General features: G+C 35.9%; 1 protein-coding gene across 15 annotated transcripts in view; it reads left to right on the top strand.

The window, feature by feature from the left end:
* RBMS3 (RNA binding motif single stranded interacting protein 3) overlaps positions 1-15,295 on the top strand; it is a 1,471,465-nt gene that overhangs the window by 1,324,203 nt on the left and 131,967 nt on the right. For all 15 annotated transcript variants that reach the window (XM_054681570.2, XM_054681567.2, XM_054681561.2 and 12 more), the window contains one exon: positions 4,201-4,247. In XM_054681570.2, coding sequence (XP_054537545.1) covers positions 4,201-4,247 — 47 coding nt within the window. The remainder of the gene's footprint in view (positions 1-4,200; positions 4,248-15,295) is intronic.

Genomic DNA, 15,295 nt, shown 5'->3' on the forward strand with positions numbered 1-15,295 from the left:
CTTGATATAATGTAATCATTTACAGTTAAGAATATCAAATAACTATCTCCTAAGTCAACTGATTTGTCTCAATGAATTTATTAAAAATAAAGATACATTTGTTAATAATAAAAATCCCCTAATTATTCCAATATACCATTGAAAATCTTTTCTTCTAAAATATTTAGCTCCTATAGTAAAAATCCTGTCTGGAAGATCTGAAGTGTCCTATTATGGCTGAAATACTAAATTAAAACTTAACTGTTGCTGAAAAATGACAAAAATGACCCATTTTATTTTAAATAAACTATGAATGTCTCTATTACACAAACAATGGAAACCTGAAAAATGGAAAATATTTCTGAATCTGATAACTCCTTTTTGAAAATAAGTGACGATTAAACATCACTTTTCTACATACGTGGTGTGACATTTTCATTTTGTTCCAAGGTATTTTACTTTTTGTGTGATTCTTGAGTTTGTAAACATGCCATAATATTTAGTGATTGTATAATGATGATTTCATGGTCCTAGCTTAGCATAAAGGTAGCTCGACAGAGCAGCAAAATCGATTTCCTTTTTTCCTTTGTGGAAAGAGACAAAAGGAAATTGAATGCAAAGTTTGCATTAAGACCATATTAGAATTATGACTCAACAACCTGTTACACATGAAGTGGAAACCAGGTGTATCCAAGTGTTAGTTATTGTGCTATTATATTCAGCCAATGGGTTAAGTTCAAACAACCCTTTGCTTAACCCATGCCGTGTTGTTACCCACAATGTTCCAAATGCATATGACCTGACACTATCTCTTGTTGTCTCCTCTTGCCAAAGGTACTCAGAGGCAGGACTGTCCCTAGGCAAAATCATGAAGTAGGTGAATCTCGTATTCATTCCCAACCCTTTTGCAATGAAAATCTCACCTTAGATTCTCTCCACCTCCCTCTCCCAAGGTACCTACTCTAGTTACTCATTCCTCTGGATTTACCCTCTGTTTTCCAGGGAGCTCATGCTAACTCCTGTTCCCCAATCACTCTTTGAGTATATAATGTCCCCGCTCTGAAATACTCAGTAGCTCCCCAAGAGGAGCTGGGCAATCAAGATCCTCCATCCTTACCTTTTGAGTCTTATTTCCCACTCTCTCCTCTACATGTTCTACTGAAAATAGCTCACTCACCTTTCCATTTTTATTTACACACCTTTTTCCATAGTACTCCTTTTTGCCTGAGCTGGCCTTGACCTCTCATCTCCATCTGTGGAAATTCTCCTCATCTTTCAGGGCTCTGCTCAGCTGTACTTCCCTACATGCCCTATCTGATCACCCCCAGCCTCTCTCATCTGCACCCCATCCATACCACTCATATGGCACTTAACACATATTGCTTTGTATTATAATATTTATGTATGTGTCTTGTCTCCAGGCATTGTGCTGGGCGCTTTACAAACGTAATCTCTTTTAAATTTCACAACAATCTGATGAGGTAGGTATTATTAAACCATTTAAAAATTGAGGAAACTGAGGCTCAAATAGGTTAAATAATTTGCCCAAAGTCACACTGCTACAAAGTAACAGAGCTAGAACTTGAACTCAGGTCTGTCTTATTTCAAAACATGATTTCCACTGTACCCTACTGACATCAATTCCTTTCCATCTTCTGAAAGATAGGATGGGGGTTTAAGATGAAGAAGGAGGTCAACATAGATTTTTTCCTTAACAAATTTGTGTTGAAGAAAGAGAGTTCATTGATAATTACTGTATTCCTAGCTAGAATTGATTGGTTAGCTAGAATCTATGAGGAATTCAAGTAAAATGCAAGAAAAAATTCTTATCTTAAGTGGCCAGAACAAACAAGCATGGCATAAAAAGAATGTTCAAGACAGTTTGTAATTCAGGAGGGGCTAGAGAGCATTGGTCTCTTTGAGCACCGTAGGAAAATAAGTACAAGGAAAAAGAAATAAATGTGCAGTTGATGAGGGAAGGCTACCTATAAGTCCCCAGGTCTTAAACAATTTGAGATAATTAGTAGACTGAAGATATGACTATCATCCTAAATCTCTCATGCACTAATAATATCTCGATTGAATGTAAAGCCCACCTGTTTTATTCTGCCTGCAGTGCTGCATCTTGGATAAATTAGGGGAGAGAAGCTTAGTGTTCCTAAGAGAGAAATCTAATTCCAAATGGACAGCTTTTACGACTGCCCTTTCCGGTGCCTGAGACCAGAGAGTTTCAGCTAAGTCCTAGACAGCTCCATTCTGTGTTCAGCCTAAGGCCAACCTCCAGCCAGTCATGTGGCAGAGCCTTCATCCTGGGAAGAATTTATACTTAGAATCTTTGTTCATCTTGACACCACTATCTTTTTGCCTCTCCCATGGCAAAAAAACAAAAACCTTTTTTCTTTTCTGCTGTCGTATTCTATTCTCATTTCTCAGTCCCCCAGCTTGTCATATTATCAGTTGCATATTTCTTTAACATGAATGAGATTCATAAATTTAAAGAGGTCATGCAGTTATCATTAAACATGTGTTCTCAGTGCACCTCTGTTAACTTCTGACAGTCATTTCAATTCTGTTTGCAAACTCCGTTTCAATTTATGTATGCTCCCTTTATACCAATTCCATTCACATGTGACTCTACACTTTTGTTCCTCATACCAATCTTCATAATAATTTAAAATTTATTATTTGTGGAAATACTGCATGCAATCTAAGCTTGAAAGCAGCAGGCTATACTGTACATCAGGCCCTCTGTTAGAAGATTGAGAATTTTCATGTCAATTATAAGCTAAATTTGAGGAATTCAATGAGCCCAACAAGAAAACCATCCTCAACCACAACGGAAAAATAAAAAAACTCAAACAGGCAAGGTATTTTGTTTTCTTTAAAGTGTCTATGGTTTCTTATCCTTTACAAAACTCTTCATAGCTCATCCGCTTTTTTTCTAACTTTTTATTTTGAAGAATTTATAGACTCACAGGAAGTTACAAAATAAATGTACAGTGATGTCCTGTTTACCTTTTACTAAGTTTCTCCCAATTGTTCTATTTTAAGTAATTATAGTACACTATCAAAGCCAGGACATTGATGTTGATCTAATTCAGTTTTAAATTCGAAAAAAGAAAAAAAAAATCCACCCTAAAGATAACTTACTTGGACAGTTTTAAATTCCATTCAACATTGTAAGCATTGTAAGTATTAACCATGCTGACAGTCCTGGTGAACAAAGGATGGTATGCCCATATGGCCACAGAGAAACTTTCCCCATCTTGTTGGATATTGATACTCAGGTCTAATTTAATTCTTGGGCCAATGTCATAGCTGAGGAATGGAAAGGAGCCCATATCAGAAGACTTGGGTTGAAATCTGGTTCTGCCTCCAAATGTGTGACCTTGAGCAAGTCACTTGACCTTCCCAAGCTTCAGTGTCTTCATCTATAAAATGGAGAAAATTCTCCTCCTGCCTACTTCATAGGATTGTTGTGAGGATCAAATGTGATGATGTACATGAAGGAACAAGGTAGACTGTGAATCAGCACTCATGAATTTATATTGTTTTCAGAAACTATATCCAGTTATAGAGAAGTGTACTTTTTCAGAGGTGGTCTTATTCCTAAAAACAAAACATAACTACCTCCTTATTAGCCATGTGTTCTAGAATTTTCTTCATATGTAAATGACCTCCCCTTTCTATCACTCTTGTTAAGATAAGAAATAGCAATATATCAAACAAGCACTCTGGACTCATTACCTACACACCCCTTAGGCATATGGTCTATTTTTAAATAAATACTTTTTTAAACATTTTCTTCTTTAAGATTGAATGCATTTTAAGTAGCTTTTATTTTTATCCTAACTGCAGGATTCTTTCTTACTTTTTTATCATGCCATGAGGTGTACAATAGGTGTTCTTGACAATAGTGTGAAATTATAAGAATGTGAGGTTAGACAGTGGATGTTTTAAGAAGTAAAAATGGAAATCATCCAAGCTGCATTGTTTCTTGGTATGTCTGAATATATAATATAAACTCCCAACTCACTGGTATGTTCTGGTTTGTGGATAGTAAAAATGCCAGTCTTGGCAGTAAGGGTAGAGATATACATAGGAGAAAATAAACTTAAATCATGGAAAGTAATGATAAGAGTCTTTGTGTGTACTAAATGTTTTGGGCACCACAATAAAAACGTTAAGATTTGTTTTCTTCCCTCTTCATCCTATATACAGGCTGGCATGGCTTTGACCTATGACCCCACAGCTGCCATACAGAATGGGTAAGTAGATCACATTTTCTCTATTTTAATTGTGAATAGATCTTTGAGCTCTGAATCAACATCAAAGAAAAATGTTAAAATTTGTTTTGCTTTTGTTTTACATCCTTAAACACAAAGTTTAAACCAAGCATTTTTCATCATTATAATTTTTTTCATCCTATAAGTTATTCTGACCTCCCATTCTCACAATGCCTCTGCCCACATTAAACCCTGTTCTCTGTCTCTCTCTCTCCCCCCTCCCTCCCTCCCCCCCTCCCTCCCTCTTTCTCTGTCTTTGGAGAACAGGTAAAGCTAGGCTGAGAGAATAATAACTCTAGAGTTAGCTTTCAAACACTTTTTAGTGTGTGCCCAAGTCAATTTATTCTTTCTTTCTGGTGATCAGGGGAATGGTAATGGAGGAAAGTCAAGTTGGTAACTCAGGTGATTGCATCTTCATTTTCATAAGCATCTGGAAATTTGTATCCACCTACTTAGAACAAGTCATATAGCTTAAACTTCCTCCTCTGAAAAACAAGTGTGAAACTACACGGTGTGGCAACTCTAAAATTCTGTGACTTCTAAATATCTTTCATTGAAACTTTCTTCTTACTTCCTAATGTCTTTGCTTAGGCTGTCTTGTAATTGACAATAATTATTCTTTGGTTGGTTGCTTATTTCTTTTCACTGTCTTTTATTTTGGAATTCTCCATGGCTTTCAGTTGTCTGTCTTTCAGTCTCATTATAAAGGCCTCATTGAAGATCAACATAGAGGGTAGAATGAATTAAACTTCATTTTCTATTTTGTCAGTTGCCTCTAAAGAAAATCTGTGGGATATTGACAGTATTTAAATAATTACCTCTTATTCTTATATTATTCATTCAGGCAGTCATATAGTCAGTCATTCAACAAACATCCAGTAAGTATCCCAGGCACAATGCTATGTTCTATAGATTTAAAAAAACAATGTATGATATGAGACCCTTTCCTTCAAGAGGCTCACAATCTACTCGTCCATGAAAAAGTAAACATTAATGGTAGACTAGGGTAGGAGTATAGTCCTTTGTCCTTGGGTTGATTAAAATTTCCCTCTAGAGGTGAAAATTAAGGATATCTTCTCATATATCCAATAGGCATTTACTTATTTCCAACAAGATTCTATAAACTGGGTGTGTAGAAAGAAGTAAAGATATGGAGAAGAAAGTCCTCTAGAATTATATTATGTAGTTGGAGATAAATAATTAACTCAAAAAGGAAAAAATAAGGCATTATATATTAAGTGATAGTGACTGAAAATAGATGTTATAATGGAAACGAATGACATTTATTGAACACATATTTTGTTCAAAGTACTTTGTAATTTAGTGGCACGTGGTTTCAAATGAATACATGTGATTACAATTATAAATTTATACAAAGGAAAATAGAAACAATAGTTCAAAAAATACCTGTATGTCCAGTAATTGGATTCAATAACTATTCATATTTTATAATATTTTACATGCATGCATATGTATGCACATGTGTGTTATATATACATATGTATCTACCTATCTAGAGTATGTATTATGTATGTATATACATATCTACCTGTCTATAGTATTTATCTATGTATCTACTTGTGAAAAGTACCTTGTTGCCCAAGGCTCTATGCCAAGGATTGGGGATGCAGCAGTGACCCAGACATAACTTGTTTTTGCATTTATGAAACTTAGATTGTTAAGGATAGAAATAAAATAACAATTAGCTTTTATATATAATTATGTAGTCAATTATTAAAATTGTGTTTAGCATTTTTAATTAAAAAGATAGTTTTTGCTGGACCATATCAAAGTAAAATTTAAACATCATAATATTTCTAACTTCTTACATCTTCAAAAATAAAGACATTAGTCACATGATAAAAATGTCATCACAAAAAATAAAATCAGTAGTAATTTCAAAATATCATCTACTATCCAGATTATTTTTCAACTTTGTTCAGTTGCCCCAAAATGTATTTTACAGCTGGATGATTCCAAAGCAAAATCAAAAAGTCATATCAAAATAGCTTATATGGATTATTTCATTTATTTATTATATTCTTTTGGGTGAGTGTTAATATCCCATTTACAGATAAGAAAATGAGGCCATGTAGTCCGAGGTAGAGCTGGGAATCGAATGCCAGTCTGTAACACTAAATAGAGCCTGCTGTCTTTGTCCAGCTAGGACAAAGGGAAGGCTATATGGAAGCAATGAGATTTGGCATAGATTATCCAGGATGACTTAGTTTATCAAGGATAGACATAGGGAAAGATGCTTATGGAGAAAGTGGACTGGTATGAATGGAAGTGGAATTTGTAGAGATTAACAAGCCAACAAGTTTTACTGGGGTGAAAGTTTCTTGTGAAGGAATTTTATAAGTTTAAAAAGTTTTTTTGTTGTCAGATTTGGAAGTTCAAGTATTTGGTTTTTACTTCATAAGCCTGGGGAGTAATTATTATTATTTTTTTTTAGCAACAGAGTGGTGTAATATAAATAATGAAGACTATATTGGAGCAGGAAAATCCTCTTAGTAGGAAGCATCATTAAGAGGATATTAAAATAGTACAGTTATAGAAGTGTAAGAGTTTGTTCTGGAGTGGCCAATGTATGAATGGAAGAAAGAAACCAGAAGGAGAGACAACCTGAAGAAACTTTTCAATCATGCATTAAGCAAGTGGCCATCAAAGAATCCTACATTCAGGGTTCTCCATCAAGGGCTGGGGACATACTGGTGAATAAGACACACCCAGTCTTTACTCATCTACATAGTAGCAAAGGAAATCAACATTAAAAGTATTTTATTACTTATATACCATAAGCACCCATTGGTGAACTGCAGGGTGTTATGAATTGTCTAGTCTTGCTTGAGTGGTTAAAACTTCTCTAAACAAGCGATTCCTTGAGCTGAGCTCTGACAACATGTAATGACCAACCGAAGTTGGATGTTATATTTGATGGCAAAAGAGAGAAACAAAAGTGACCCTGTACCATCAGCAGAAAGACAAGGAAATAAAGTGAAGAAAGATGATGATATGGTTAGGCTTTGTGTCCCCACCCAAATCTCATCTCTAATTGTCATCCTCATAATCCCCATGTGTCAAGAGAGAAACCAGGTGGAGGTAATCGAATCATGAGGGTGGTTTCCCCCATGCTATTCTCATGATAGTGAGTTCTCACAAGATCTGATGGTTTTATAAGAGGCTCATCCCCTTTTGCTTGGCACTGATTCCTTCCTGCTGCCTTGTGGAGAAGGTATCTTGCTTCCCCTTCACCTTCTGCCATGACTGTACATTTCCTGAGGCCTCCCCAACCGTGCTGAACTGTGAGTCAATTAAACCTCTATTCCTTTATAAATTACCCAGTTTCAGGCAGTTCTTTATAGTGGTATGAAAACAGACTAATGTAGATGATATGCTCAATTTCAAACATGCCTGATTAATGTCTCACTAAGACTCACTAAGTCTCACTAAAACAAACTAAGACTCATTAAGACAAAAAAAGATCAAGAGTCAGTGGTAAATGTGGAACTGAAGTTAGGGAATGATAACTTGTTGTGCATGATTTTAGTCAGTCATTCTCTAACGCGCAATTTAAAATTCTACAAAGACATAATTTCCCAAATACTCACCCTTAATTGTTACAAATCGACATAGAAAATAAATCGAGGTTTCAACTGCTAATCTGAGAAATCAAAGGTGAACTTTGGGCAGTGCAATTTTCAAGGCAGTGAGGACAGCCTAGAACACAGTGAACATTTCTCTTTTTTTCTCAAAATCTCCACCTCATATTTCAGGTTACCACTCCTGGACCCTATTGGAGTTGCTGCAGGTACATCTGTTAACCTTAAATCACCTGAAATATGAAATGTCTTTATTTATACCTTATATTAACAATATAACATTGTATCCTTTAAACTATTTGAACAGTTGCAAAAATGGTTCACCCTCTGCCACTACCCACTTAGATATTTACAACAATGAATATTTTCCTCAAGAAACAAATTTTAGTTAAGATGCTAAAGATATCCAAATCAAGAGATTTTATATACTATTATATTATCTCATATTATATTATCTAATCTCATATCTCTAATATCATGTAATAAATAATTTTAGTCCATTGAAATTGGGCATATTATCTTTCCTCACTTTATTTTCTTGTCTTGCTGCTAATGGTAGCACCAGTCCCTCTCTTCAGTACTTCCTGTGCACCAAATAATCTTACCCACTTTTACTAATCTTACTCTGGTCTTTTCTCACTTTCTTTCTTCTTTCTAGTTGCTCTCGTCTACCTCTCTTGCTTTCTGGAAAGTAAGACTCCCAAGTCTATACTTCAAGTGTGTAACTAGCTTCAGAGATCAATGACCTGTGGTTCTAGCTTACTAGGTACTGCTACTATGTCATTGTCCCAAACTGAGGTCATTATCCTCATCAATATTTTGTAATACAAACTACACAAATTCAAACAAAATGCACATATCAAATTTTGTTTTCCTCTGTTTTAAATTCTCTAAATCCATTTAGGTTATGATCTCCACTCCTCAGGACTCTTTCTTATCCTACATTCTTCACAATAAAACTAATCATTAAGATGTGCAATCTATATCCGATGTATATCTTCAACCTAGCCCTTCCTCCGTGCCACTGGTTGAATTTATTCATTACCATTTCCTACCTACACTAAGCTTTTTACTCCCTTTAATATACCTCCCCCCACGAACAATTTTCACATTAATTTTTGAATAATTTTTAAGCAAATGTAACTACAGAAATCACCTACCTACCTGGTTTAAAGTATTACGTGGCCTTTACTAACTACAGAACAACACTCAAACTTCCCCAGATAGTACGAACAGAACTTCATAATTTGGTTACTGCAACTGAACTGGACCGTCTGTGATTCTTGGAACATCCCATGCTACTTTGTACTTCTGTGTCTTGTTGAACGTGGAATTCTGTCTGCCTGAGTTCCCATATGGTAAAACTCACTCCCCATGGCCCCACCACCACACACATACACATGCACACACACCATATAGATATGGGTATCAGTAACTACGTAATAATATACTTTTTAAAAATATTGTTTTCATTTCAAGAACATCATTAAATCATACCAGGCAGAGCTAGTTATGCTATTAGTCATAAGAAAAACAGTTTAAGCAATGGTTAAGAGTGAAAACTTCAGAATCATCCTGCCCAGGGATGCATCCAAACTCTGTCATTTACCAGGTGTGCAATTATGGACCTATTGTCCATACTTTAGTTTCTTCCTCTGTGAAATAAAGATAATAATATCAGTACCTTTCATAAGACTTTGTAAAGATTAAAGGAACCTGGTGTGGTACAAGATAATCATCAATGTAAATGTTGACATTATTGTTGCCCTATGTTTGGCCTTTCCATGATAAGTTTGACAATTAGTCTTTTTTATTGTGTACTTCTTGATACCCATATCTATAATAGTTCCCTGCTAGAATATAACTCAATGAAGATAGGCACCATATCTTATTCATTTTCATAGACTGTTTAACCCAGTATTGTGAATGCTAAATCAGGACTAGGAAATGTGACAGATGACATCTGCTTGGCTCCAGCAAGTTGACATCAGAGAAACCATCCTCCTCCCCAGCCATCAAGTCAGTCTGTCCCCATGTAACATCTTAACCTAATTCTCCTAAAATATTACCTCTAGTTTCACCCAAAGCAGCCAAACTACCCATGAGTTTCTCTGTCCTGAGTGAAAGATGGAATTTTGGAAGGCTTGGACTATCCATTGTGTTGTTGGCAACAAGGAGATAGAAATTTTACATTCAGAAATTAAAGAAATAGGAGGATTATAGCTAATTGATCTTATTTATTTGATACTGCTTTATAGAAATTATTTTTCAACTGTTTTGCTTATCTTTGGTTTCATTACCTTTATATGGTAACATTCCCAGTAGTAGGACACCAGTAGAACAACCATTTCTATGCATGTGAGATGTCACACAAATATATACTGTTTCTTGAGTTAACATTGGGACATGCCTTTTAGAGGTGTGGAAGCTGATTTAAACAACTTACTCAACATACCAAGGAGCCTAACATAAGTGTCCATAATAAAGTATATTATTCCTCATTTGCATTGCTGTATGCAATTTAGCCATCAAATATAACTCAGAGATAAGTAACCTAACAGAAAGATAAATATTACTGTAGAGAACAGCCTGGTCCCATTTTACATAGAACACAGGGTATCCAAAGATGTAGTTGCAACTTACTCCAATCCAGTTATTATTGTTCAACGTTGCTTAATGCTGATTCACTTGAGGTCAATAAGCTTAACAATTTTTTTCAACTTCCTATCTATAGTACAGTCTAAAATTAGAAAAAAGAAAATGCTCACATCATATTAGGAACAATGGACATATATACAATTCTAATAGGAGATAGAATGCAAAACTATTGCGATTAAACCACAAAGTACTATAAGATATATGTATATATTAACTTTCATATGTATAAAATGTTTCTGAAGGAGTACGCGAGAAAGCATGGTGGTGATTCTCTGGGAAGGGCCAACACAGTAGTGGGAAATAGGGTGAGAGGGAAACTTATCTTTCACCGTTTACCTTTTTATTTATTTTTTTTCAAAAAGAAAAATAAAGCAAATTATTTCCATGGGACCGTGGAGGAGAGGCAGTTGTGTTCTGATGAGGAATTGGGAAGGCTTCTTGCTAGTGCAGTGACATGAGCTTTTCCTCTTGGAGAGGTGCCACATCCTAGCTAAATGACATATTTTGTGATCCTATGGAATCCTGTAACAGTAAACTAAGCCATGGGGCTTTTTTAGTATCTTAAGCAAGTATGTGTCTGAGTTGTAGCTAGTAGGTTAAATTGTGTAAAGAGTTAAATGGTCTGTATCTCATAACCTTCACGTTAATACAGAAACATGACACTGAAATAAAGGCCCCCGAAGTTAGCTTGATTGTTAGCTAAGGAAGAACAAACAGTTCATAACTACACCATGGTGAATCTGCGCTGTTTGCATTTAGGCAGTAGAAAATGTCAGTTCTGTCATCTGCCTGAATCTATCCAAGTTATCACTTAAAAATTAGATCAATATCACTTTTCTCTAGGACTCTGAAGGGTAGAGAGAAGAAGCGTCTGTGTCACAACAGAAAAGTAAAAATCGTAGTACTTTTTACTGTAGGCTAACTTACAAGAATAAAAATGTCCATTCTCTTAGAGCTATGTGGTAAAACTCTAATTTGTTTTTACTATTGCCCTATTGCTCTTTTAGCAATCCAATGTGAAATTCCATCCCTTTCAAAGACGAGTAGGGGAGGTGGAAAATATTCCCTCCCATATTCAAAATCTCATCTTTCCTGTGCCCTTTTCATTGGGAGTTGCTGTATAAAAGCCTCCTGGATTGTTTTTATTTGAATAAAATATATTCTTGGGGGAGATGTGAAAAAGAATGTTTTCTATAGCATTGGTTTGCTGGCTGCTTTATGTGGGCATTTGGTATTAAGCAATATGGAAACCTTATCTTATTACACTAGGAAAGGAATCTAATGTGAAGGATACGTTGGTATTACAATAAAAATGACCAATACCTTATTAATCTTGTACTATTGTGTTACCCTGAGGATAGTATTTATGGTTCCAGCCCTAACAATATTGCCTGCGGACATGAAACACAAGCCAGTGCTGTTTATTTCAATATGTAAATAGGATTTGTTTTTTGTACAGTAAAAAAAAACTATACCCTGGGGTTATTGATATATTAATGTTATTTTTATTGTCAGTGAAATAAGATTTTACCATATTACTACTGACTGCCAAATCCCCTGAAGATGACTTTTCTGCAGGCAAAATAATGTCCTATTAGTGACCTAGATTTGCATTTTCTGGATTTCTGGAGGACAGCTTGCCTTTAATGACAAAGAACCAAATGATTCTTTGCATTTCTTGAAAATACTAAGTTTTTCAAAGGCTAGCTTAGACTTCCGTGGATCATACTTAGTTAATGTCTCTTATCCACTTTGCATTTAATATTTTGTTCATGTGAAAGAAACCCGAGAAGTAACTAGCTCATGTGCTTCAGCAAGGTTTCTCAATCTTCATGCTACTAACATTCAGGACTCGGTAATGTTTGTCATAGAAGCTGTTCTATGCATTGTAGCATGTTTAGCAGCATCGTAGGCCTTTATCCACTAGATGCCGGTAGCTCCCCCCTCTCCTCCAGTTGCGATAACAAAAAATGTCTCCAGACATTGCCAAATGTCTGCTGGAGAGCAAAATCACCTGTGGCTTAGAACCACTGGGTTCAGTGTAAAAGAGGCACTTGGTATATACATAATGCTGTGAATCTTGGTGAAGAAGTAAACTTTTACCAGGAAAATAACTTGTTAAGCAACTCATTCCCATTTTCTGTAACAACATTTGCAAGGCATAATGCATAATGCATATATTACCAAATACAAAAACATAAATTCACATGTTTAGAATTACCTTATTTTGTTATTCTGCCTAGAAAGTTCCCCAGTAGCATGACATCTCTGCTTGAAGTATGTATGTATGTATGTATGTATGTATGTATGTATGTATGTATTTTTAATGTGATGCCTGTGTGAAAATGTTTTCAAACCCTGACCATGGCAGGGACTGAAAAAAAGCTAAGAGATTTGGAAACACATTCTGCAGTTCCCTCCTTGGAGTCTGGCCTTGTGTATTTTCCTTAGATAGGTACCTGTAAGCCTCAGATGCAACAGTAGCCTCTCCTGTCATGGTTTAAGCAGGGGTTTCCTGTAAATTCATCTGGTGTATGTTTGGACTTGAGAAGAGCTTATTTCAGAATACCAGAATTAGGAGATCAAGACGGTATGCCGATTCTGTTCTTCCCAGAACATTTTCAGTTCTAAATGACTCTCTGACTTGAGTGGCAGTATTGGAATTTGCTGGGAAGTATGAAATGTAATTCTTGTTTGATGGATAGGATTAGAGCAGATAGGACAAAAATGCATTAAATTTTCCCTCAAGGGTTCCTTTTACTAGTATCCATTTACTTGGCTGCTTTCTTTATGTTTCTGTTCTCTGTTTTCCCCATAGAATTTCCTGTAAACTTTGCCTGTCAATCCAATCTTTATTGCTTTCATTTTTAATACTCCAATTGGCGCATTTTACAAAGTCGACCAGCCACGCTAAAATGTAATGTGTGGTTTGCTTTGTCTGTATAAGAGGCTGAACCTGGATTTCTACCAGAAGTTAAACCACTGCATGGCGTATGAGGAAGACTGTTTATTGAGTGGCCTTGGGTGCCTCACGTGTCATTATGAGCCCCAAATACTGTTCACTGCCTTACAAATAAGATCTGTCAAATATAAGACCTAGAAGGAATTTTCAAATGCAAACCTTGATTTTTCGTAGAAAAGGACTGTCTTTTTTCTAGTTTCTAATGCCCCTGCATGCTTAGAAATTTGGTATATTATTTAAGCTTCCACTTAGCATTTAATATGTGATATTGGACCATCTTCTCTGGGCTCTCATTCCTCAGCTTCCTACCTCTTTCAGGGACCCTTCTCCTATGGTCCTGCCACCCTGGTATTGATCTTCCTGTATGGTAATCACTACTGAATTCCATAAGCTGCTCTGCATTTATTCATTCATTCATTCATTCATTCAACATAGAGTTATCAAGTATCTACTATCTCCCAGGCTCTGTTCTAGGCAACAATACTGATATACACTCAACCCCCTTGGAGCTGACATTCTAGAATGAGAAATGTCAATAAATACATTGTATTCGTCAGTTCAGGCTGCCATAACAAAGTGGCTTGATTGATTTGGTGGCTTAAACAACAAAAATTTATCTTTCCTCAGTTCTGAATGGTAGAAATTCAAGATCAATGTAGCCGATTCTGGTAAAGGCTCTCTTCCCCTGATTGTAGATGGCTGCCATCTTTTTCATTTGTTTGTGTGTTTGTTTGTTTTTTGAGAAAAGGTCTCACTCTTGCCCAGGCTGGAGTGCAGTAGCACATTCATGGCTCACTGTAGCCTCAATCTCCTGGACTTAAATGATCTTCCCACTTCACCTCCCAAGTAGAAGGGAATACAGACATGCACCACCATGCCCAGCTAATTTTTGTATTTTTGTAGAGATGGGGTCTCACCATGTTGTTCAGACTGGTCTCAAACTCCTGGGGCTACCATCTTGTTATGTCCTTACATGGCCTTTCCTCAGTGTGTGCGTGTGAGAGAGCCTGAGTGAGCTGTCCGAAGTATCTTCTTAAAAGAACACTAATCCTATTTCATTAAGGCCCCACCCTTATGTCCTCATTTAACCCCAATTACTTCCTTAGACACCCCATATCCAAAGACAACCACAGTAGGGGTTAGAGCTTCAGCAGGTAAATTTAGGGGGTCACAAACATTCAGTCCATAACATATAAAAATAATTTTTTAAATTACCACTTCAGATAGTGATAAGAGAACTATACAAATATATCAAGAGAAAAGGATAGAAAACAATTGGGACAGACATGGCAGTTGCTAATTTAGCTACAATCCTCTCTGAAAAAGGGACAGTTGAGTGAGACCAGAAATGAAGAAGAGACAGCCTTATTAAACTTTGGAGAAATGAGCATTTTAGGTAGAGAGAATTTCAAGTTCAGTGTAGAGATGAGAGTGAGAATGATGAGATCAGGACAGAAGAAAGTCAGTTTGGTTCAATCCTAGTCAGCTATGGAGAAAGGGTTAAGAAAACAGTATCAGAGAAGTAGGCAATAGCCTGATTGTGCTAGCCAGTGCAAGGAGTGAACATTTGTTCACATTGCAATGGAAAGCCTATGGAGAGCTTTAGGCTGATTAATACACAAATACAGTACAATTTAAGTGACTAAATAGAGAAACTCAAAGGGGTATTTTAGAGTGTTATTCGTCTTTGTTAGACACAGTAAATGTTCAATAATTTTTTTAAATGGAAAGATGAATGTTTTCTTACATAGTAATTATCTTTTTTTAAAAAATCAGATTTATTAGATGTAATTTACATACAGTATATT

Source organism: Pan troglodytes, chromosome 2, assembly GCF_028858775.2.
Source record: "Pan troglodytes isolate AG18354 chromosome 2, NHGRI_mPanTro3-v2.0_pri, whole genome shotgun sequence".
Classification (NCBI taxonomy): domain Eukaryota; kingdom Metazoa; phylum Chordata; class Mammalia; order Primates; family Hominidae; genus Pan; species Pan troglodytes.